General features: G+C 39.6%; 1 protein-coding gene across 4 annotated transcripts; it reads right to left on the minus strand.

Moving 5' to 3' along the window:
* Nucleotides 1-184: 184 nt before the first annotated feature.
* Nucleotides 185-26,387, minus strand: Moca-cyp (nuclear cyclophilin protein Moca-cyp). 4 transcript variants are annotated; one of them, XM_022085045.2, is made up of 15 exons: nucleotides 26,369-26,387; nucleotides 26,159-26,274; nucleotides 25,583-25,898; nucleotides 24,755-24,842; nucleotides 21,796-21,825; nucleotides 21,265-21,410; nucleotides 19,325-19,469; nucleotides 14,950-15,232; nucleotides 11,806-11,901; nucleotides 8,607-8,755; nucleotides 7,371-7,657; nucleotides 5,666-5,739; nucleotides 4,819-5,130; nucleotides 3,910-4,357; nucleotides 185-3,183 (listed from the first exon to the last, which is right to left on the minus strand). In XM_022085045.2, exons 3-14 carry the CDS (start codon nucleotides 25,875-25,877, stop codon nucleotides 3,929-3,931), a joined length of 2,334 nt encoding a protein of 777 aa, XP_021940737.1. In that variant the 5' UTR covers nucleotides 25,878-25,898; nucleotides 26,159-26,274; nucleotides 26,369-26,387; the 3' UTR covers nucleotides 185-3,183; nucleotides 3,910-3,928. The 4 variants fall into 4 exon arrangements, with proteins under 4 accessions (XP_021940737.1, XP_021940747.1, XP_021940728.1 ...); XM_022085055.2 differs by having other exon boundaries at nucleotides 26,165-26,274; nucleotides 26,369-26,385; XM_022085036.2 differs by lacking the exon at nucleotides 26,369-26,387 and having other exon boundaries at nucleotides 26,159-26,320.
* Nucleotides 26,388-26,758: the final 371 nt, after the last annotated feature.

The following is a 26,758-nucleotide window of genomic DNA, read 5'->3' on the forward strand; positions in this document are numbered from 1 at the left end:
AAAATTGACGACATGTTTCGATATACAATTCTATCATCGTCAGGTCTAAAACCTTGCACTAAACGACAGCAACATTTACACGAACAATCCGATATTTAACATTCTACAGTCCATTGACCCAACCCCCTAAACAACTTTCACCCAATATATATAGCCATACACGATACTCACAACTCAGTTACTATCTGCCATTCAATAACAACGGACACGCACCTCATACACAACCCGGTATGTTATAATACTTTATATTTTGTCATTGCATTTCTTTTGCTTGTATTACGATATATTTGAGTAATTCCTTAAAATAATATAAAATTAGAGTAATATTATTCCATTTCCTATGTCGGTAGCCAGAATCACGATATGAAAATTAAAATTGATTTTGCAGATATAGGCACCCAGGCGCGTCTCCAAAATTAAATGAAAGAAGCCTGGAGATGTAATAAACGGATAAAAACAAAAACAATATAAGCAGAGCAACAGATACACCAGATTTTAATTTTAATTTTGATAGACCTGACGATGATAGAATTGTATATCGAAACATGTCGTCAATTTTAAAATGTAACAATTTTATGTGAAATTTTATATGATTTTAACAATAAGCTTGTGTAACGACGGAAAATAAAAGTACTGTATTAACTTCAGGGCAGTTGGACACAAGTTCCCTCAGGAGGAGAAATGGATCCAAAGTTCTGATATGAGGAACTTTGGAACATGCGTGGGAAGCAAAGATGGCAAACAGGAAACCAAACAAGTCAGGATCAAGCTGCATCAGCTACAAACGTTTCCTCTCTGTGGTTCTTTCGGCATGCGCATACGCTGACGGGATATTCACTGTGATTTCTGCGGGAGATATGGGCAGAAATAGCGATGGCCCAGTCCTCGAAACTTCTCCAAATGCACAAGTCGTCAATGAAGGAAAGAATTTCCCGCCTCCCCGTCCATTACCAACAGAAGACAAACCAAATTTCCCATTGTTTTTCGTGGCAGATGATGCAACCTCTTTCTAAATCTATAGTTCTGGACCCAACAGTCGAATGCATTCAGTCTTCAAACTCTAGATAACACAATCGAGAGTGTTTGTATTCTTTATAACTTAAGTCAGAATGAAAGAAGGGAAACTGAGCCAGCAATCCACAATGGAAAATAATTTTGATGCTGACGGCATCACAGTTCCAGACTGTCTTCAACAAACACATACTGGGCGACCTACTGACGAAGTTGTGCAACTTAGAGATAGGTCAGTTTCTTGTTTTTTGAAACCTGGCGTAGCTCTTCCGTGGCAGAATAATGTGGGTATTGATGATTTTACCATTTATGCAGCACAGAAATGGTACTTAAACTCTTCGGCCACGGGCCACTTCAGCAGGCAAAACACCCCGCAAACCGTGTACTACTGACCGATCAAACATATTTCTCGCAGATGCTCGGATAATCATCTACTATTAAAAAGACGACAAAATTAATTGTGTATGTTTCATTTTTTAATCCCAGTTCCCACACCATTTGAACGAAGCTCACGGACCACAGTTTGGGAACCTCTCCAATACGGGGTATTCCCAGCTCACTAAAACTTTAAATATAATGTATGTTGTGTTTTAAAGTGTCTCTGCGTATGGCGAATGAATGGAGCTTATGAAACAACTCCTTACATCAACAATTCTGCACCTAACTCCGAGTTACGGCAATGACGCTACAAAATACAGTATAACAATCTGCAAATTTTGTTCGCAAGCGTAATGCATTAAGCAGATAGGGAGGGGATGTCAAGGTCAGACAACTGAAAGAAAAATAAAATGGCAAAGAATGTAGACTTCAACCATCACTGCTATATATACCATTTTATTTTCATTCAAACATCTTTCTTTCTGTAGTCAAATAATGAACGGTAAACTCCCAATTATCTACGAGCAGCTTATCTGGTTTGCGGATTATCCGTGCACGACTCTTGTCTAACACAGAGCACAAACGTGCGAACACATTTCTGAGTTTCTGTGAATGCACCAAGCAGAATATTTTGGATTATTCCTGTTTTTAAATTATTCACGAGTCTTCTCCCCTAAAGTGGCCCAGATAATCAGGAGTTTTGTCATTAGTCCACACTTCTTACTGCATTAGAGAATACAAATAAACCTGAGCCACTGCTTAATTCCAAACAAAAGAAATTAGACGTCACAATGAAGGTGTCATTTTGAAAATTAATGAAGGGAATAAGTAAAGAAACCGAACTGATAAAGAGAAAACTTGCCGCTTCTAACCTTCACGGATTCTTTTGCTTTTCAAACTGATGTACATTCCTTCATTCACGATAATCAATATATAATCTGTACCAATGACCTTACAGCCTACGAGCGTAGAACATGAATTCTACACCTTACGCTAAAAGATGCCCTAAACGAACCATGGAACAAACTTAAATTCATGGTACAATCTCCGGGACTTGATGAATTTCCTACTCACCACTCACACGTACTTCATTAAACATGGGATCGTGTCTCGGTTGACAAAGCACCTTCTTGCACTACCGCGACGCTTCGTTAGGACATCATCTGCCGCCCATTATTCAGAAACTTAAAAAGTAAGATTATTTTTTTAAAATAACTGACAGGAGATGACGTCCTAACAAATTATCTTTTTTTGGAGCAAATGGACCAGTCGGAGAACTTTTAACTTCTACCAACTTCTATCAAGGTTCATGACACCATTAAAACTGAATCATAGCACGGTACTTGTATGGAGCACTCATCAACACGAAGTGGCTCAGTTCTAAATCAAATTTTTAAACGCACGCATATTCTTAACCTTTAAAGGCCTGCCACGACTTTTAAGACATTATTCCTCATTGGCCCACTGTGGATTTTATGACGCGGCACTCATCACATCACGTAAGGTGGCTCTACGATTGTCGTATTGGGTCTTAATCCAAGAGATTATCGTCAACGCGCACTAAAGGGATTATCATAAAACATTCACAAATGTCTTTGTCGTAAGGGCCGACAAAAAGTAGTATTTAATGGGACACTTATGTCCCTTCATCCTTTAAGAGTTAAGAACATCTGAGACTTTCAAGCCGACTTTTATTTTTAATGGAACTTTCTCTGCAGACATTGCTTCACTGCCTAACCACTACTCCGGCTGCACGGCTCAGAGAAGATTGTAACACGAAGTAATTTGCTTCCCCTGAAAACACAAACTCAAATATTCACGTCATATACAGCACATGTCAAAACCTGTAAATTGGTAATGTATTTTATGATAAGGTACACAGAATGAATTTTGTTCAGGTGTGGATTATAAAAGCGTACTGTCCGAGAACATAACACCACTCGTGAAGAGGACAGATGGACTACTACAGACCTGATCCCATAGCAGGGTCTTCCATGAACAATATACTCGGTTTTACAGTAGGGGGTGTAACGCCCCTGAAGCTTTGTTCCCCAGCAAGAAGAAACTAATTCAATTTGATGTTACAAAATTACATGTTTTGAGGACTGGACCTGTCTCCGTCTTCACGTGTGGTGAAGGGAAAGGCACCTACTCATTTCCAATGATTTTTTATATCACTAATTAATTTTCACCTTACCATGGTATTACATTAAAATAAAAGAGAAATGAAGGTACAATTGTCTGCTATAAGAAGTAACATGCATCGACAGAATACCATATATTTTACCTGCAATGTACTTTCTAATATTTCCTGTTTCCATCTCTACAGCCTATAAAAGCTTCTCCCCATTTTCCTTCAAACTTCATCTTACACAAAAGTCTCCATAGCATCTAATTCTGAGTGGCTCCGAGTGTCTTTGCTAAAGACGAAGCGTGCACAAAAGTGACTAGCACATAATTTCTACTCTGAGACACGACATAAACACAAGAGTCTGCCGACATAATTTCTGAGGGACTTACTGTACTTCCCGTGATGCCACTACTTCTTCCTGGGCAGCACAGGCGAGCGTGAGCGTCCTCTCCGACGCTTCAGGCGCCTGTTCGTCTCGGAGTTCTCGCTACTGCTACTGGAAGTAGAACTACCACTGGAACTGGAGCTTGAACTACGCCTCCTTCGTCGGGTGCCGCCCTTCTTGCCGCTCTCGTACTTACTCGCTTCAGCCTTCTTGTCACATTCTTCCTGTTTCTTCTTAAGCTCCTCCAACTTTTCACGCTTCTTTTGTTCTATATCATCCAGTTTTTCTCTCTGCTTCATCAAATCATGGGCTTTCTTCCTGTTCTCTTCCAATTCCTTTGATAATTCTATACCCTTCTCACTCTTTGTTCTTCCCTTTTCAGCTACCTTCTTACTTGACTTTGCTTCTTCTACACCTCCTTCTTTTTGATGTTTCAAATCTTTTTCTCCTCCCTAAACAGTAATACAGAGACAGTTAAAAACACATTTCCCCATATTATAGGTTTAAATTATGTAATCCCTGTAGCCTTGCTTCGATCTAGTGTCTTCAGCACAGAATATAATAAATTTGAGCAGCAGCAGATGTTAATGCCTTATTACTGACAGGGTGAAGGATTCGCGGGATTACTGATCTGTTGTCCAATACACAAACTAGAGCATAAGGATCGATGAAACTGAATGATATTAACCATCAATTGTGAGATTTATTTTAGAGTTTCCTCGTGGGCTTTAGAGCGCATATCCTGAATTCAGAGTTCTGTACCAAGACTGAAACAAGATGGGTGAAAATTTATAGAAGTTTGAGACAGATACGTTAACTTCACTTGGTTACCAAAATATCAGCAAACACATACACACACGTCTTGAAAAAGAGTTAAATTATAAAAGTAAAACTTACAGGGTTATATATTTACCTTGCTTCTTTTCCTACTCTTGTCCTCAGAAGCAGACCTCCGTGACCTCCTTCCTTGTGATGAAGACCTCTTCTTCACTTGAGAGCTCCTGTCACCTGACCTTGACCTCCTCTTGTTTTTGTTATCCCGCGACCTGGATCGTCGTCGCCTGTCCTTATCCCTAGTGTCACGTCGTCTCCTCGACTTACTTCTGTCAGCCGACTTTGATCGACTGTTTTGCCGATATTCTTCTGATTTTGAACTTCTGCTTCTTGCGACATCCATATGCTCTGAAGACACCTGAATCTTCTGCACAGACTCACTTGGTTCCATCTAAATACAATAAATACTCAAGATTTAGCAGCTTATGACTTAAAGAGGCAGGGATTAACAAAGTTTGGCAATGGTTGGCGAAAGCAAAGAATCGACTCAGGTTAATCGTCTCACAGCAATGCCCATTAAAGTCTCTTTACAACAGAACAAATTACAAATGTGTGGGTACAAATACTTCAACTATGTATTTCATATTTTTGTTCCTGCAAACCTGAATCAGTGATCACCGCATCCCAACGATATCTACGCCCACTTGTCACGCGCAAGTTAAAGCAGACCAGTTGTGAGCGCATTTTTGCATTCAGTATAAATGCATTAAAAATTAAAAGTTATTTATTATCATGTATAAGTTCAATAATCAAATTAAAGACTGGAATATTTGTTTCCTTCTTTCGCTATTCCACGATTTCCTAAAAGCCAGGCTTCTCCTAATGTACGTTTACTACTGATATGTAATACAAAAGCCGCGTGCGTTCAGCACGACTCAAGACTAATAATCTCACAGAACGTTAAGAAAATAATTGTTGCACGTTACCTTCTTCTCATCCTCCTTTCTCTTCACCTTGTCTTCACTATGTTCTTCCAATTTCTTGGGTTTTGCCACTGGTTCTGTAAAGTCATACACTTGATAAAGAACATGATAACGAGCGGGAAGATTAATTTAAAGTTACAATGATATAACAGTTCAATTAAATGTTTTACTGCGCAAAATGAATAAGATAAGCTTTTGAAGTAGGATTAACGGTTAAAACTTGCTCACAGAAGCAAGCTCAGTATAATAATGCCTTGAGCAGTCTACTACTGTTTCTCTGTGCCGTCAGCTTCCGCTTTGGCTGTACGACGCAGACGCTCGTTTTGTTATGCCAATGCTTACTCAGTTGTTTTGGCATGTGTTGTAGTAGCCAAAGAAAGAGAAAAATTTCCTCATCATCTCTTACTCTGCGAACAGTACTTCTGTTTAAATGTCAAATATCTGTGCAAGAAAAAGCAACTAATTATACTTTGCAGAGTACGAGTCTGAACAATTGGTCTGGGTTAAATCACAACCAATGTCACTGTATGAACAAATGACAAATAATCGCACCTGAAACACTGTTCAGGCTATATTAAACGCACCTCAGACAATGAACAATGTGCAATACAACTATAGCATACTAAACTTCTAAATCAACACAATCAAATACTTGCAACCATAATTTTAAAATAAAGATATGTACAATTACCAATTACTACCTTGTCTATTTGAAACATAATTCAGGACGAAAACTAGTTTCGCAGAATTTGCTTTGATATCTAAGATTTCTTTTTATTGCACTTACGACATTAAACGTACTGTTATCAACTGTTTTGCTATTTTCAAACAAGCTCATTAAAATGTTCACACCATCCTGGACTTGTGAATAAGTTACTAATGGTTTCAAGTGCACTATTTCTTCAAAATATTTGTATCTGTTTCGGTCGATAGAAAAATTCTCACCTCACAGAGACTCATGAGCCAGCGTAGCTCAGTCAGTATAGTGACTGGCTATGGATTGGACGACCGGGGTTCGATCCCCGATGGAGGCAGAGGATTTTTCCTCTAGCCTCTGCATCCAGACCAATTCTGGGGCCCACCCAGCCTCCTATCCAATCAGTACCAGGGTCCTTTCCTGGGATTAAAGTACAGCCGCAGCGTGACGCTGACCACTCACCCCCATCTAGTGCTGAAGTCATGGCGTGTAGTGGGACAGCTTTACTTTACACACCTCTCAGAGACTTGAAATGTGCTCGGCTAGTCGCATGGTATATGCGAGGACAATAATCCAAGTTGTCTCAAATATTGTGTAAAGTGTCCATAGCAACAGCTGTGATTAGCTGCCTCAATTCTGGCAAAAATTGCAGCGTAAATGGATACTTGGCTGGGTAGGTCCACGTAAAATTGAATGCGAAATGGACGTTGTACAGCTGCTACATTCTTTGCTAACTGCAGAACACACCAATTCATTTGTTGTGGGGGTAGCCATTTTAAAAACTAGTGGCATCTAACAACAACAACAATCACCCCAACTAATTTGAAATGAAACTCTGAAAGTTTTTCCATCCACTGGTGTGGGTTTAAAGTTCAAAGTTTGCTGCATTTGTTTTTGTATCATTTTTAAAGTGTAAAGTTCTCTGTATGCACCCTGTATTTCGCTCAAAGTTATCTCCTAACTCAGCCCCAGTACACAGCAGATTAGCTGTAAAACACCCTTATAACTTACCTTGGACTTTCTCCTTCGCTATGACGTCAGTTACAAATTCTTCTTCAGCAGTGCCATTTCCCGTTGGTACAATTTCAGACTCTGGCTTCTCAGTAACGGCAGCAGTAGTGCCATTTTTGCCAAACCTATCTTCATCCTTGTCAGAACCAGCTCCATCCATTGTTTCATAATCTAGGGCATTGTAGTCTACCGGTCCTTTCTCATCAACATCTTCAACATCTTCTGCCTCTTCCTCTTCAGGGACCTTCTCAAGTTGTTCTGGAGTCTCTACGTCACCATCTTCTGGTCTGCAAAGCATATCCGACCATGACTCCGCTAGTCTGGCACATTTTACAGAGAAAATGAAATAGTCTACATTGTTTAAAAGATTAAACTGATTTACCAAATTCATTTTCAAAAGGCGGATTTAATAGCACAGGTAGAACTAACCAAGAAGGGCATCGCACAAAGCAGTCAAATGCCAGATACCCTTTAGTCAAAATGATATGTCCATTGTACACTAATGTGACGTTTCATAAATAATAAAAATCAGCAGTTTAAAAATATGAAAACCACAAAGAGATATTTATATTATGATGCGCAAACAACAGATTATAAAATTATAGTGTTGTTATGACATACAGGGTGCTGAGAAACTTGCAGCGATGATTTCAGAGGTTGTTTCCTTGACTAAAAATAAGACAGAAAAGTCAATTGATCCATAGACCATGATATTTGCAGTGTTGTACCAGAGGAAGGTCCTCCAGCAGTGCTTCATCGATGAATGTGCAGTATGTTGGGGATGCGCGGCATTCGGCAGGAGATTTCAACCCATAATACATCTCCCAGCAGACGTAACCATATATTGACGGACCAACCTACGTATCTGACAATCTCTCTCACATAAAATGTGGATATTTGTGAGTCTAGTAACCATGTCATGCACCTTGGTTTCCCATTCCACGTTGTGGATTCACACGCTCAGTATCGACAAGCTGCTTCTCAACATGCGTGACTACTTTATAAGCAAAAACTAAGCTTTCGTTACAACTTACTTACCTTCTGAAGAATGCTTTCATAACTGCACTGTAGATGGCAATTATGCTGTAACTATTAACTTGCACATCTAGAATAATATATTGTATTTACAAGAACAAAAAATTGGCACATAAACAAGCAGATTCTGAAACATCACAACCATAAAAACATCCAAACTAAATGCCATCAAATGAAAATCGCGAATAATTACATTCTTACCTCTTTTCTCTCTCCTTGCCATGTTCTCTATGTACCTTCTTTGCTTCTATATCTAATCTCTGTTGATCCTTTTCCATGTGTCTTTTCTTTCTTTCCTCCTCTCGCCGCTTTATCTCCTCTTCTCTCTTCTTACGTTCACGTTCCAGTTTCTGAAATTATAACAAATAGCTATAAAAACTACTTCTATGATACAGATCGTGATGCTTGCTGCAAAAACTTTACATTAAATCAGTAAGATTACTGTATGACGGAGGCAGTATGATCTCTGAAACATTGGTTAACATCGACCAGACTACACAGCGCAACAACCCAGAAGACAGAAATCTTCATACTCTGATGACGGAGGCAGCATGACCTCCGAAACGTTGGTTAACATCGACCAGACTACACAGCGCAACAACCCAGAAGACAGAAATCTTCATACTCTGATGACGGAGGCAGCATGACCTCCGAAACGTTGGTTAACATCGACCAGACTACACAGCGCAACAACCCAGAAGACAGAAATCTTCATACTCTGATGACGGAGGCAGTATGACCTCCGAAACGTTGGTTAACATCGACCAGACTACACAGCGCAACAACCCAGAAGACAGAAATCTTCATACTCTGATGACGGAGGCAGCATGACCTCCGAAACGTTGGTTAACATCGACCAGACTACACAGCGCAACAACCCAGAAGACAGAAATCTTCATACTCTGATGACGGAGGCAGTATGACCTCCGAAACGTTGGTTAACATCGACCAGACTACACGGCGCAACAACCCAGAGGACAGAAATCTTCATACCCTGATGACGGAGGCAGTATGACCTCCGAAACGTTGGTTAACATCGACCAGACTACACAGCGCAACAACCCAGAAGACAGAAATCTTCATACCCTGATGACGGAGGCAGTATGACCTCTGAAACGTTGGTAAACATCGACCAGACTACACAGCGCAACAACCCAGAAGACAGAAATCTTCATACTCTGATGACGGAGGCAGTATGACCTCCGAAACGTTGGTTAACATCGACCAGACTACACAGCGCAACAACCCAGAAGACAGAAATCTTCATACTCTGATGACGGAGGCAGTATGACCTCCGAAACGTTGGTAAACATCGACCAGACTACACAGCGCAACAACCCAGAAGACAGAAATCTTCATACTCTGATGACGGAGGCAGTATGACCTCCGAAACGTTGGTAAACATCGACCAGACTACACAGCGCAACAACCCAGAAGACAGAAATCTTCATACTCTGATGACGGAGGCAGTATGACCTCCGAAACGTTGGTTAACATCGACCAGACTACACAGCGCAACAACCCAGAAGACAGAAATCTTCATACTCTGATGACGGAGGCAGTATGACCTCCGAAACGTTGGTAAACATCGACCAGACTACACAGCGCAACAACCCAGAAGACAGAAATCTTCATACTCTGATGACGGAGGCAGTATGACCTCCGAAACGTTGGTTAACATCGACCAGACTACACAGCGCAACAACCCAGAAGACAGAAATCTTCATACTCTGATGACGGAGGCAGTATGACCTCCGAAACGTTGGTAAACATCGACCAGACTACACAGCGCAACAACCCAGAAGACAGAAATCTTCATACTCTGATGACGGAGGCAGTATGACCTCCGAAACGTTGGTAAACATCGACCAGACTACACAGCGCAACAACCCAGAAGACAGAAATCTTCATACTCTGATGACGGAGGCAGTATGACCTCCGAAACATTGGTTAACATCGACCAGACTACACAGCGCAACAACCCAGAAGACAGAAATCTTCATACTCTGATGACGGAGGCAGTATGACCTCCGAAACGTTGGTAAACATCGACCAGACTACACAGCGCAACAACCCAGAAGACAGAAATCTTCATACTCTGATGACGGAGGCAGTATGACCTCCGAAACGTTGGTTAACATCGACCAGACTACACGGCGCAACAACCCAGAAGACCGAGATCTTTGTACTCACCGCTGTGAGAACCGCAAATTCTACCTGTTCACTAGTTAAACTAGTTTCCAAAACATGGATGAATAATTTGTCGGACATTTCCTCATGAACATTCACGGCACACACGTTACCGAATGTACTATGAGCTTCATTACACAATTAGTGCAGTGTGACACATTAAAACCTAATTAAGACTAATAAGACAGGGTAGCTTGAATTACATACCATAATTTTTTGTGAACATTTTCAAGTCATATTTCATAGAGACAAGCAAATGTGTTAACAAACGAGCATCATATGCTAATCTGCATGGTTCAAGGACACGAATATGAAGTAAAGAAAACATTTTTAAAAATGTTTATGCTGTAGCCAAAACAACATTAAAGAAAAACTCAAATCAAACAGAATAAGAAAATGATTCTTTTAAACAATAAATTTTAATTAATGTGTTAAACAATAATATCTATAATTTTAATCAGATGAGGACTGTCCCTCTCAAATCAAACTGTTTTCTTTAAAGAAACTGGAACTTTTCGGAGATAGGGATTAGCTCTATCTAGTGGGCCCAACTGTGTAGGAACCTGAAGACGGAGATAGAGTCCCATCTCCGAAGCGTCGTTTTACGTTTTATATTTACTAGACGATGGATAATATCCAAGGAAATTTTTATTCAAACGACTCTTCACCATCGTCAAGAAGTTTTAGATTTGGAACTTTTCTGTTTAACAAAGGCATTGTTTCCATGCCACTTCATACCATCATTCTTAATTTCTCTTACAAGTGTAAAAATATTTTTGGGTTGCTCATCAGAATTGTATTGTTTTCAGTACAGATTACAAACTACGCATATTTCAATACTTATCTAAGGAAGCAAAAATGTCAAATTGTACAATTAATTCCACTTTAAGAAAAATCTCGATTCCAGATCAATAAAATACATACTTAAAAAATAAGGCAGTCCATATTAGCGAGATTTTATCTTTCATTACATTATATATTCTGCATTGTGTTCTCTAAAGTTGACTTCAATTTTACGGACCTTTACTCAGTCTATTATCCTCTTTGGATTGTACAATACCCATGTCTGAAATATGAGGTTCTCACACTGATGATGATGCATTTGTTGTTATTGGAGATAATGGTACTAGTGAAACGTCAAATTCTCAAGTATGTTTGCCAAGCTATGAAGTGTTGGTAATGGGAAGTTATAACAGAATTAAGAACTTACTTCATATTCACTGAGTTTGATGGTTCGGTTCTGTGCTTGCTTCCAGTGTGGAGGGGTGGCACTGCGGGAGCGGCTGCGTGAAGGTGTGCGGTAGCGCTGTTAACAAAGCTCAAATTTTAAAACAAGTCGAAAACTAACAACACATTTATAAACATAGTTTTACTCAACAAATTAAAAGAACAAAGATTAAAGCAAGGAAAACTTTTTGTTGAAAAAACTTTTATAAATCTTTGCGACATTTTATTATTTCAAAATATTTTTAGAATAAAAAATTCACATGTTTATGAAATTATACCACATAACAGATGGCTGGCCTCGAATATTTAGTTTGTTCTGAAGCATGGATCTAGCCGGTCAGTATCTTTTATCAGTAAAAGGAGCATATATTCACAGAAATTAAATTTCTGGTCAAAGTCTGAATGCCATACTTCATGACACATTGCTTACGAGTAGTTTATGGCGAACAGGTGATGTACATTGTCTGAGCTAATGGTGTCAAACAAATAGGAAAGATATTTCTTCACAAGACTGGGACAAAAATGTAAATGAGTCCTCTAGCACAATGTTCCAAATCACAGGATGCTTTAAACAGACAATGGAATGAAGATTTCCGTCTTCTGGGTTGTTGCGCTGTGTAGTCTGAATATTGATATCCCTGATGACGGAGGCAGTATGACCTCTGAAACGTTGGTTAACATCGACCAGACTACACAGCGCAACAACCCAGAAGACAGAAATCTTCATACTCATCGCTGTGATGACGGAGGCAGTATGACCTCAGAAACGTTGGTTAACATCGACCAGACTACACAGCGCAACAACCCAGAAGACAGAAATCTTCATACTTACCGCCCTGATGACGGAGGCAGTATGACCTCTGAAACGTTGGTTAACATCGACCAGACTACACAGCGCAACAACCCAGAAGACGGAAATCTTCATACTCACCGCTGTGAGAACCTCAAGTCTTACGGACAATGGAATGGTTTCAACTGTGAGAGATGCAATGAATTTTGGAATACCATATTTACAAAAGCTCACAGAAGAGAAGTGACAAACATATAAGAACATCAAATCCGATCAAATCTACTGGCTTATAATATTTTAAGATTTCATAGCAACTGAAATTAATAGAATCCTCCCAGGCCAATAATCACGTCAAGTGATAAAAACAGACCAACGTTTGGGCTAGATTCCATTACCAGGGGGTTTACTATGACCCAATTCGACCCCCTCTACACAGAAGCAATGAGAAGAGATGAGGGGTTTCACTTTAAAACACGCATGGTATCCTGTGAAAAACATGCTTTTGCAGTCCAATGAAACAGCAATGTAAGAACAAGGCCAAGGTTGACACTGCCCAGTAGCCCACTATTTCTTATTGGATAGGGCCCAGCCATGAATACTGGTTCTGGGCAAGTACATAGCATGTACTGAGAGGATAAATTGAAACTCTTTTATAATGCAAATCAATGTCAAGTCAATGACATGCATTCCCGGCGCCCAAACATTGACGAGTAACATAATGGCATTACATTTTGTGCTCTGAAATAACGTAAATAAAATAAAGGGAATTTAAAAAATATATTTTATAAACTATCGGCAATTCGTTGGCCCTCGCGATTGACTGCGATTCTTTCATGTGATTGATGTGTAGTCATCTCTGCTGTTATGCGATAGTTGCATTCATTTAAGATGCCGACCCACCGCATAATAAAAATAACCCCGGTACCTCCGCAGAGATTAAATTAGTCCTTTGAACTGCATAACAGCAAACTCACATATGCAAAAGATTGCATTTCACAAACAGCTTTTACAGATTCACCAATCTCATTGGAGCAAATTCGCGTTAATGAAACATACGTAATTGCAGAGATGACTGTATTTATAATTTTTATTCAAAATCAGCGATGTGAGAATTACGATTTATTATAATAATCAGTACGAGATACATTGTAAAACGTTATAAATAATAGTAAAATATATTTTTTTCACTTTCGGACTTGCTGGTTTCAAAATCGGTGTTATTCTAAATCAGCGCAAATTTAACCGGCGCAAATCGAGGACTATCTGTATTCCTTGGGCCAATTCGAGTCAAAATAATCAAACATATATCAGGCCAGAGTAGGCAAGTGAAGTCTTAAAGAAAGTGATGTTTTATATGTTTAGTAACAACCAAACCATTTACATATAGCAGAATCACAGTGACTGTTCAAAGTGCCTTCCCTGAAATTTTATGCACTTCTCAGCTTGCAAGAAGCGACTGGGTAGCTTAGCCACTGCAAAAATACGACAAAGTAACCTTTATTTTGTACATTAAGCAGAGACACCAAGCACCTCTGAAATGTTGGTAAATTTGTCAAAGATTATATGGTGCAACATCCCAAAAGATAGTCATCAGATCAAGAATATTTTCTTGTACACTGACATTTGGCAATACTCAACTTTGAGATGGAGCAATGCATTTTCTTTAAAACTTCTCATCCTTATCTGTGCAACTGTTCAACTTCAGACTGGCATATGTTTGATTATTTTGACTACAACTGAACCAAGGAATCGTGTTACAACTGTCACATAAACCACCCAGTACAATCTGTATATAAAGGGTGGGGGGAGGGGAGGCCATTTGAAGTATCCAATTACATCAGACCCCTCATTGCAGAGACAAAGACAGTTGCTGAAATGTTGGTCTCTTCTGACCACTCGATGCAGCTGATGACCCAAGAGGATTTTACTGAAAGTCTCCGCTAAGTGCTGCACTGCAGCACCAAATTCTGACTACTAGACTGTTCCTGGCACGTAATACATTCACATACGTCAAAACCGCAACATAACAGGACAAACAATTTTAAGAACTAGTGTTCCCACAAACTTTATTCCGTATTAAAAACCTTCAGTGGAAAACCGATATTGAGATAGCTGAAAATAAATTAAACATTTCACACCCGAAAAGACGCCAATTCACAATACATCCACCTTTCAGTGTTATCATAAACACAAACTAAGTAAGACATCTGGATTGTCTCACCAATATCAAAATTCACATCCACACACAAGAAACTGAGATAAAAAAGTAATATTGTATAACATGCTGTAAAACAGAAATCAATCCATTACTATAATTCAACGTTGAATCATACTTACAAACACTCCACGGCCTTTAATAACACGGCCGCTCTTGGTGATTCCCCTTATTCGACTCCGGCGTTGTCGTTCATGTTCCCTAGGATCCCGTTCCATTTTAGAACGACTGGTTACAGATGTTTTACGTTCACCTCTATACAAGAAGCGGTTAGGGGGTACGTCTGGAATTTCATCGGGGTTTATATTTGTTACTGTGGCCAGAGGGTGGAGCTCACCATCATCAGCGACCTCTCCTTCCTCTGCTTCCGACTCGACTTGTCCTGAGCCACCTCCGCTCTTTTTACTGAAAATATAATACATGCCCCTTATGGTAGTGCCCTTTATAGAGGGGTTAATCTTGGTCTTGATTGCAAGCAGGTGATTTTTCTATAATCATCATAAATTCTAATTTCTTGCAATTATAGTTACTCCTCACTTTTTTCTTTATCACCCACATGTATGCATTTTATTTTCTTAAGTTCAATATAAAACTCTGCCCTTTTTTGTGTCACACAAGAAAATTATGAGATCTGGTTCAGAAGTAGCTAATTTTAATTTAAATGGCAGCACCGGACACTTCGATAATGTGACATTACTTCAGTTATTTTACAAATTTCAAGAACATTCAATTATGTCAGTAGTACTGCATAAAACTGACATTACTGCCGTCAAACCCGGTGTACCCACATTTACTAGGTAGTAGGCTAACTGAAATGTAAACTTACAGTAGTCACTAGAGGTGAACATTTGATATTCAGAATGGTCTGAAGCATGGTGATGCTTTATGTGCTATTTATTTAGTGTTCTGTCTGACGACAGGTCCATATGAACAGGATCCTTCCATCCTTTTCTCGGACTGGGACCTGTTCATATACGTTCTTGGCAGATGATCCAGAAGTGGTTTGCCATTGCCTTCTTCTGTGTGTGAATGGAGTAATTGTTGGGATGCCACGGAGGAAAACTCCGTGTTGCCTAGACCACGGCCTTGCCCAACACAAGTTATAAATTCGGGCACCGCCGGGAATCGAACCCGAGACCCCAGGATTACAAGGCCAGCGTTCTAACCGCTAGACCACCTCATCTTATTATTATTTAGTGTTCTGTCTGACGACAGGTCCATATGAACAGGATCCTTCCATCCTTTTCTCGGACTGGGACCTGTTCATATACGTTCTTGGCAGATGATCCAGAAGTGGTTTGCCATTGCCTTCTTCTGCGTGTGAATGGAGTAATTGTTGGGATGCCACGGAGGAAAACTCCGTGTTGCCTAGACCACGGCCTTGCCCAACACAAGTTATAAATTCGGGCACCGCCGGGAATCGAACCCGAGACCCCAGGATTACAAGGCCAGCGTTCTAACCGCTAGACCACCTCATCTTATTATTATTTAGTGTTCTGTCTGACGACAGGTCCATATGAACAGGATCCTTCCATCCTTTTCTCGGACTGGGACCTGTTCATATACGTTCTTGGCAGATGATCCAGAAGTGGTTTGCCATTGCCTTCTTCTGTGTGTGAATGGAGTAATTGTTGGGATGCCACGGAGGAAAACTCCGTGTTGCCTAGACCACGGCCTTGCCCAACACAAGTTATAAATTCGAACCCGAGACCCCAGGATTACAAGGCCAGCGTTCTAACCGCTAGACCACCTCATCTTATTATTATTTAGTGTTCTGTCTGACGACAGGTCCATATGAACAGGATCCTTCCATCCTTTTCTCGGACTGGGACCTGTTCATATACGTTCTTGGCAGATGATCCAGAAGTGGTTGGCCATTGCCTTCTTCTGTGTGTGAATGGAGTAATTGTTGGGATGCCACGGAGGAAAACTCCGTGTTGCCTAGACCACGGCCTTGCCCAACACAAGTTATAAATTCGGGCACCGCCGGGAATCGAACCCGAGACCCCAGGATTACAAGGCCAGCGTTCTAACCGCTAGACCACCTCATCTTATTATTATTTAGTGTTCTGTCTGACGACAGGTCCATATGAACAGGATCCTTCCATCCTTTTCTCGGACTGGGACCTGTTCATATACGTTCTTGGCAGATGATCCAGAAGTGGTTTGCCATTGCCTTCTTCTGTGTGTGAATGGAGTAATTGTTGGGATGCCACGGAGGAAAACTCCGTGTTGCCTAGACCACGGCCTTGCCCAACACAAGTTATAAATTCGAACCCGAGACCCCAGGATTACAAGGCCAGCGTTCTAACCGCTAGACCACCTCATCTTATTATTATTTAGTGTTCTGTCTGACGACAGGTCCATATGAACAGGATCCTTCCATCCTTTTCTCGGACTGGGACCTGTTCATATACGTTCTTGGCAGATGATCCAGAAGTGGTTGGCCATTGCCTTCTTCTGTGTGTGAATGGAGTAATTGTTGGGATGCCACGGAGGAAAACTCCGTGTTGCCTAGACCACGGCCTTGCCCAACACAAGTTATAAATTCGAACCCGAGACCCCAGGATTACAAGGCCAGCGTTCTAACCGCTAGACCACCTCATCTTATTATTATTTAGTGTTCTGTCTGACGACAGGTCCATATGAACAGGATCCTTCCATCCTTTTCTCGGACTGGGACCTGTTCATATACGTTCTTGGCAGATGATCCAGAAGTGGTTGGCCATTGCCTTCTTCTGTGTGTGAATGGAGTAATTGTTGGGATGCCACGGAGGAAAACTCCGTGTTGCCTAGACCACGGCCTTGCCCAACACAAGTTATAAATTCGGGCACCGCCGGGAATCGAACCCGAGACCCCAGGATTACAAGGCCAGCGTTCTAACCGCTAGACCACCTCATCTTATTATTATTTAGTGTTCTGTCTGACGACAGGTCCATATGAACAGGATCCTTCCATCCTTTTCTCGGACTGGGACCTGTTCATATACGTTCTTGGCAGATGATCCAGAAGTGGTTTGCCATTGCCTTCTTCTGTGTGTGAATGGAGTAATTGTTGGGATGCCACGGAGGAAAACTCCGTGTTGCCTAGACCACGGCCTTGCCCAACACAAGTTATAAATTCGAACCCGAGACCCCAGGATTACAAGGCCAGCGTTCCAACCGCTAGATTTAAAATACACCATTAGGAAAATCCAAGAACACCAGGAAGGCTTGGCATTGCACGGGACACATCAGTGTCTAGTAGATGGTGTCGTTGCTGTTCGGTAGATGCCGATGATTCAAAGGAACACACTACCCTGAAGTTGGAGGTGGTATGTCCCTCCAAAACACTGTTGTCTAAATACGCCGACGATTCAAAGGAAGACACTACCCTGAAGTTGGAGGTGGTATGTCCCTCCAAAACACTGTTGTCTAACTACGCCGACAATTCAAAGGAACACACTACCCTGAAGTTGGAGGTGGTATGTCCCTCCAAAACACTGTTGTCTAACTACGCCGACAATTCAAAGGAACACACTACCCTGAAGTTGGAGGTGGTATGTCCCTCCAAAACACTGTTGTCTAACTACGCCGATGATTCAAAGGAACACACTACCCTGAAGTTGGAGGTGGTATGTCCCTCCAAAACACTGTTGTCTAACTACGCTGATAATTCAAAGGAACACACTACCCTGAAGTTGGATGTGGTATGTCCCTCCAAAACACTGTTGTCTAACTACGCCAACGATTCAAAGGAACACACTACCCTGAAGTTGGAGGTGGTATGTCCCTCCAAAACACTGTTGTCTAACTACGCCGACGATTCAAAGGAACACACTACCCTGAAGTTGGAGGTGGTATGTCCCTCCAAAACATTGTTGTCTAACTACGCCGATGATTCAAAGGAACACACTACCCTGAAGTTGGAGGTGGTATGTCCCTCCAAAACACTGTTGTCTAACTACAAGTCCATATGGCATTACTACCCAGAAGACAAACATTAACATCTCCACTGGTGTGAAAACATCGCACGTCATACATTTGATGCTAGTAAGGAGGCTGGTCTAAAAGTAAAACTGGAGAAAATTAAGTTATGTATTTGTGTCTTGTTATCACAGTGCAGGACAAAACCATTGAGCAGTCCCCTTCATAAACTAACTGTACGCTCAAGTAATCAACAAATTCCCTGCCTTTTACAGAACCTAAAGGTTAAATAAACAGTGTTCACAATTGTCTGCCATTAGAACAATCGTAACATTGAGACAGTTAACAAAAACGTTTAAAGAGTGGCTACGTTCTAAGATCACTTTAAATTCTGGGAGTGCCTGCTAGCATTTGATACAGAATCTTTAATCTTAGCATCTTGCCTAAAACCCACCGACGATCAAGAATTCATGTACTCAGTTCTATCCATGAGGCAGGGCACACAAAATGGCTGTTCCCAGCACGACAACGCGACTCACTGACCTGCAGTCAAATCAAGGACCAACACCTTCCGATAAAGAGAAATTGTACCTGCAAGATTTATCTTTCTTTTGTCGTTTCTTTCTCTTCTTATGTTTCTTCTTCTTTTTCTTGGTATGAGACGCAGAGTCAGAGTCTGAATCTGCAGAGGAGCTGTCACTGCCACTGCTACTAACTGGCTTCTTCACTTTCTTGTCTGCAACAAAAATTTCAGCTGCGTTAAAATTAGCACAAAATTCATATTTAGAAGTATCAAATAAAATCACTTAATTCCGCTGCAATTTGCGAAGATCAACTACATCAGGACGGAAGCAAAAAACAATTATGCAGACGCCTGAATGACTATATATGAGATGTCACAATTAAATAACCAGAATGATAAAAACACAGGTGAGTTTGTGTGCAATGTATCACATGGCTATGCGATTCGTCAGTTTTGTTGTTTTTGAAATTCATTTTGTTCTGTGGTTGGAATATTTTAAAACCATGATTTAGAGTTCAGCATGATTATATTTTTAGTGAAATGGGAAAATAATACCAGCAACACATACAAAATATTACATCAAGTTTACGCAATGATAATGAATAAAATGCGGGTTTTCGTGTAAATTAAGCAATTTCAAGAGGAAGGGGCAGACATTATGCAAATGAAGAAAAATCAAGCCACTCATCTTACAACTTAACAGAAGTTATTAAAAAGCGGTGAAAAATGGTTGTTGATTAAATGGATGATGACAGAGAAAGCAACATTTTTCTGGATAAGGAGATGTTTTCACTGCAAGACAGTGGCTTCTGTTGTGGTCCATGATCACTCATAGCAAGTATCAATTTCACAAGTCTTCCTCTTCAGTGTTTCAGTTCAGTCAACATTCTGATCTCTCCTCAGCCTTAGAATACGCCCGGCAGCAACTTTCATTTCCTCTTGTACTCCAGCCAGAATTCTAAAAATGAAGACCGCTCAGATGTTTGTTTCATGAGCAAAATCATCATATCATATGACAAGTCTTTTTCCAAAAGACTGCTGACAATAACCACTGATGCATCACTTGTCGCTGGTGACGGTCTCCCACTCTTTCGACCATTGGCCAACGCTCACAAAACCAATACGAGACAAAAATGCCCAATGGACATTGCGATATGGTCCACTGTATACTCTCAACAAACTTCCTGTATTTGAATCTTGACTCTCAGATGGGTTATTGTTATGAATTCTGATATAATGGCAATGATCGCCATGTGATATTCAGACTGAGACCTTTCCATCCCTTATTATGGAACCAAAGAATTAATAACAAAGGAAACAAACACACTGATGCTGCTGCTCTGAAGTGTGGGTCTCACCTGACAAAACAACCAGAAAGATTTCATCATTGTACCACTTGGATATGTGCACTGAACTTTACTTTTTACACCCCCAACCCCCCCACTCTTAAAAATACAGGAATCATATAACTTTTCAACAAACTTATAACATTTTCAAATCCTGTAGTTTGCAGATCTTTTTAAATATAATCGTAAAAAGCAAAACTGGTAAAGTAATATTAAAAATTAAAAACTAATGTCAAAGAACTATATATAAGGTTAGATAAAACATAAACATATCTTTAAGAAATACAATCAGACTACGGCAACTACCATACAATTTTTATGATAAATTCCGGAGAAGGATAAAGGCAGAAGGATTATGGAGAGATCGTTCATTCTAAATAGGCAAGACAGGGCATTTGCAAGTGGGTTCATGTAAAGTCACTACACTCAGAAAATTCAAACAATACGTATGAGTTACGTGAGAAAGCCCATCTATTTACTTAATTCCTGTGTTTTGTGTATATATCTGTGCTGTGACTCTTTGGTAACAAGCAATCCATTCAAACTGACAACATTTTACACAATCTGAAGAGAGCCTTCACTAGCATCAGTACAACGCACATCTTACGTTGGAAGTATTTTTTAGTTGTATAAAATCTCCAAACAGTTTGACAGCTGCCTACCTTTAGTCTTCATCTTAAGCACCAATTCTCCACAGTTGATGACCTTGGCATCTTGCAAGGGTCGACACATCCGATCGACTGGGAGGCCCTCGACGTGCGACACCACCTCCTGCCCTGACAGCACATGCCCGAACACCACGTGCACTCTACAACGGCAAATTTCAAACAATGATTCGATGCACTTTAAAAGATACAAATTCAAACTTTTATTATCAAGCTCTTCACAGAAATGCATTCAATTAAACTGAAGACATATAAGTGAAATTTAATAAAATGTATACAGTAAAGAAAAAAGAAGTCTAAAGTGTTGCCAACTACATTTGTATTTTAAAGCTTGTTATGTTTAAGCTTCAACTGTAATCTGAGCTTCTTATAATGATAAAATGACAAGAGATCAACTTATATTCCAGACAGTGTATTAAAATATGAACTACGGCCGTTAATGGCTACATGCAGCATGGCCTTGAGTCTGGAACGTTACTTACTACCTAACAATAATTTATGGAGCATTAAGTGAAATACATTACTTACCCATCCAAGTGGGGGGCTGGCTGCGTCGTACTACAAGAACAAAACATGATTAGAGCGAGCGTGCCGTCACGACCTGGCTGGCAGTGGCACCATACCTCAAGCTGAACCACAACTACACAGAAACAAAACACCGTTAAGTCGGCATCCACTATAACGAGTATGGTGACGGTCCAGTCTGAATAACCCTGGTCTTGCAGGGTTTCATGCAGATGGTATTTTTGTAAATTAATTCAAATTATGACACAGCGAAGTTAAAATGCATACAAAACTGAAACTTAAGTTAAACTGTTCTTCATAAAATAATTAAAGAAACTGTCAGTTTTACCTCAAGTTTCACAACTGAAGCACGTCTGCCGACGAATATGTTAACGCAGAAATGAAACAAAACCACCCTACGGGTAACGAAACTGGCAGCTGTGCAAGTTCTTAAAACACACTGCCGTACTTCAATCTGCATCGGGAAAGCTAACATGAACTGAAGACTACAATGCAATGACTGCAAAACAACATGAAGACAAACCATACTGATCACAGTTCAATATATAAGTAATCTACTCTTCAAGACAGTATTATTTATACACGCCTGTGTTAACCACGGATTCTGACATTTCAATAAAGGGTACATTTCTTCCTACAGTTTGAATATCCACACTTCTACTTGAAGAAATGTGCGTTAGAATGTTTACTGCAATGTATAAAGTGCAAAAACATAAAGAAATCTCAGATTATTCTATGATCTTGGTTCAGCATTTACAACTAAGAAAAAATTATTCAGAAAGGAAGGTGTACAGCATAAATAAATGCTAAGCATATCAGATATGTTTGTCAGCTATGCAGCATATGCAAGATGAATTTACACCTCTGTAACTGTCACATGTTACATAAATTTCAGCGTCTTAAATCTATCAATTTAAATCTACTTCATGAAACTGTTTTATTTTGTAAAGACTAGGTGCTTTGAAGGTTGTTCCAAAGCTCGTAAAACACATACCATATTGGCTTTACTAAAACAGGTGACTACCATTTTCACAAAGATTCTTTTAAATTTTTTAGATTGAAATTGCTTCAGTGATAAATATCTTGCACATTACTTGTGATGTAATTTATCAGTGGACTTGGACACGTGTGTTCTGTATTAAAATCCATATACAGCAGGCAAATTTAAAGCTGATCATTTCAAAAACTTAGGTCTACTGATTAACAGATGTTGCTGTGGCTAATGCCTTATATTACGGTCTACCAGACCTTTGCTAAGCTCCAGCAGTGACGAAGAGTCCACTTCAGAGCTAGGACACATGTCAGGTGAATTCTGCTTCATCCAGTAGAAGGACAATGAGGATAATGGCCAGCAAAAGGGACCTACAGCTTAACGAGGGATTCAAAATATGATGGGGCCTGGTATTACTCTCATTTATAAGTTTATCTTTCTCTGAAATAAGGGAAAAATCAACAGATATTGAACCCCAAGACATTCAAACCAATTATTGCAGTGTCTTAACCACAGACCATCAGGTTCCTGCGTCATTAATGACGAAAGAGCTTCATCATACGGCTATAATCACACTAGTTCCTGAACCTTGATTTACAGTAATCTGCCAAGTTTCTCATGTCACTGATTTGAAATTTTTATCATCCAGCATTTTAGGAATACATGAAGAAAAGATACCATCTACAACAGCATGGCAAAACCACATCTATAACACCCTGTTCAGTAACAACAATCTCTATAATATCACCAAGGAAATTGAAAACTTACTATCCACACATAGATAATAAAAACACAGAACTAATTAGAAAAGTATTTTGACAAAACTGAAAGCAAGATGCACACGCTGAAGGAACAAGCCATTGTGGTGAGCTGACAACAGCAAAGCACATTAACTATTCCACGTCAAAATAACAAATTTTCTGTAAATAAATTCACTCACTCACTCCATGGCGCACGAAAGTCTTTGAAAAGTCGATTGTATACTCGGCTTGTCAAAGAATTGCCTGCTTCCTTTATGGAACCTGAAGGTCCTGTACATAAATATATAGTATAATGTCTGAGTCTCAAATAATTATCCATGGCAGGAAAAATGTTTCAATGTATTCCTTCCTTTTTACATCCAGGCACCTCATGCACGGGCCCTTTCTAAATTAAAACAGATAGATTAGATCTGACTGCAAACCTAACCAACACTTCTGCTTGGATACTGATGTTCCTATAAATAAAGCTGCGTATGTCTAGGGCTCGCAAATCTTGGCGGTCAGGTCGCCAAGTCACCTAGAAGTTGTTATGGTGGCTTTCAACATTAATTTATTTTTAGTCTGTCTGTACTTGCTTCATTTAAAATCCCACCTAAAACGGATTATACCACAGAACTGCTCAACATAAACAGAAAAATCTTCAGTGGTAATTTCTGATATGCATTACAGAAAGTGGTTAGTAGAGAGTTCTCTTGCAATGCCATTAGATGGTATGAAGTTTGGCTCATGTGCTGATTATCAGGTACAGTCCAATCTGTATCTGTGCTACACAGTGAAGTCACTCCAGAGTGGGATTGACAATGTGGCAGGCCTATTGGGGTTTATCATACACAGCCACAACTTTAATGTCACTAAATGAAGTACCGAGGATCCCGACCTTAAAGCAGTTAAAAACTCGAGATTTCATCTTAAGAGCTGTACTGTAACGTAAAACTTGCTTTCCTAATTTTATTCAATTATGGCACATTTTCAGGAAAACGTGATTTAATTCCATCCTGAATACTGTCACTTGCAGCAGCATCCCCAAATGCGTGAACACTGATCAATTTCATTTTTTGCTTCAATGTAAATGAAATAATTTAGGGTCAACAGTCAGCCAAGACAAACATTTACTGATTTGCCACATAAATATTATTAAACAAGTTCTGAATTCTACTCCATCTATAAGCAGAATAAACTTAATCCACTACTAATATTTCAACAAACTTACACAAAAAATTGAGATCCATTAGTGTCTTTTCCTCGATTTGCCATTGACAAAAGGAATGGTTTCTCATGTTTGAGTTCAAAATTTTCATCTGAAACAAAGAAGCAAGAAATAGCACATGTAAAAATATAACAGTAATCATGTACATGAACAGAAAAATAACAGGAGTACAATGTTAACATAACATAAAAGTTCTCTAATATACAGACAGAAACACACAACACCACAACAGCAAACTTTCACTGCTTCCAAATCACATTAGTGGCAGACTTGAGAGTATATATATCTGAAAACAACATTTAATTATTTTTTAAATAATTGAACACTTCATACTTTGCAGTTATGATTATAATTTTTAGTGGTGGTGCAATTCCCTGCACTGCAGACACTGCACAATTAAGGGTATTAAAATTTTGCAAAAAATATTATTTCCTATGAAGTCTACAATACAACCTCAACAACTTTCACTGAGATCTAAGGATGGGTTGTGAACTGTGATTATATATCATGGAATGACCCATTAGTAATAAACAAACAAAATTATTGTAAGACCCACAGTCTGACAAAGGATCCTTCCTTTAACTGCATCTGATCAAATTACATTGAGTGCATCCATTCAACACACAATACATACAGATCTCTTGGAAATGATTTTAAACTTGCACAGTGGAAATAAAAAAAACCTTTATGAAACTAGTCAGTCGTAAATCAAGTTCATGCTTCTCAGATAATATAAAATCTCTGGTAATGTTAATATATGGCAATTAAAAGTTGAAGCTTTATAATAAAACAGAAACAGTGCAAAATAATAAACATAAACATGAAAATTACCTGCAAATGTCCCACCATAGATTGATTCCCCACCAGTTCCATTCCCAACGGAGAAGTCACCTCCTTGTATCATGAAATCGCGCACAACGCGATGGAAGATGATTCCCTTGTAATGTAGTGGTTTACCTGTAGTTTTACCCAAGCCCTTTTCTCCAGTACATAGTGCACGGAAATTCTCGCACGTTAATGGGCACAAATCTGAGAATAACTCGAATACAATTCGTCCCATGGGTAAACCACCCACTTCTACGTCAAAGAAACAACGCGGTCGGTGTGGTGGTTTCATTATTGTCATTGTTGGGGCGACCTTCCGAAACTGAAAAGTAAAAACAAATCACATAATTGCTTCATTCAGTTTACCTAAAAGTCTAGGAATAACAAAAGTTCATAAAGTGAACTATTTGTACGACTGTGTTCTTATAGTGCTAAAATGGGCGAACACGTTACAAAGTTTCATTAACTTGTGTATTTACAAAAGAAAATTATAAATATTCAGGAAAAATGATGCTAATCAACTGCGGATATAATCGATTACAAAAGTACTATGACAAAATAACATTACACACTACCACTAACCTTCACCTGCTATAAAACACGCAGCCTTCCTTCTAACTGATTTATAAACATATATAAACGAATTACACCTCAACGTATTCAAGGATTACGTATTCCCATTGCAGTGAAAACGCCACCTGAAAACAGAGAAAACCGGAACTTATGTTAGTACCGGAATTACAACTTGCACCAAAGATGTTCGTACCACAGACAAAAGGAAGAAAAACGTACCCGACTCAGGTCAGACTAACCAGAGCCTGTTATCATCCATATCGCTCTTAATACGCATCGCTTCAGTATCAAACATCACCCTACAAGCGCGATATGCAATGGAAAGCACGCACCAAGAACCATACATAACCTAACAACCACAGAAAATACTAACAGCCGTAACACGACTGTTAATACCAAAATAACACAGGGCGAGGTGGTCTGAGAAAATGGTCTCTCTCTCTCTCTCTCTCACACACAATGTTGTGAAATTACATTTATATATGTGGTACTTATAACAATAGTCGGCCCCCCAGGTAATTTTAATACACAAAAATGTCATACATCTTACAAATTTGCACCCAGAAAGGTGGAATTTTTTTTTCATTGTTCGGAACTTTTGGTAATTTT

Source organism: Zootermopsis nevadensis, unplaced genomic scaffold, assembly GCF_977971745.1.
Source record: "Zootermopsis nevadensis isolate Lab colony 2312 unplaced genomic scaffold, Znev_1.0 Znev_ptg000001l, whole genome shotgun sequence".
NCBI classification, from domain to species: domain Eukaryota; kingdom Metazoa; phylum Arthropoda; class Insecta; order Blattodea; family Termopsidae; genus Zootermopsis; species Zootermopsis nevadensis.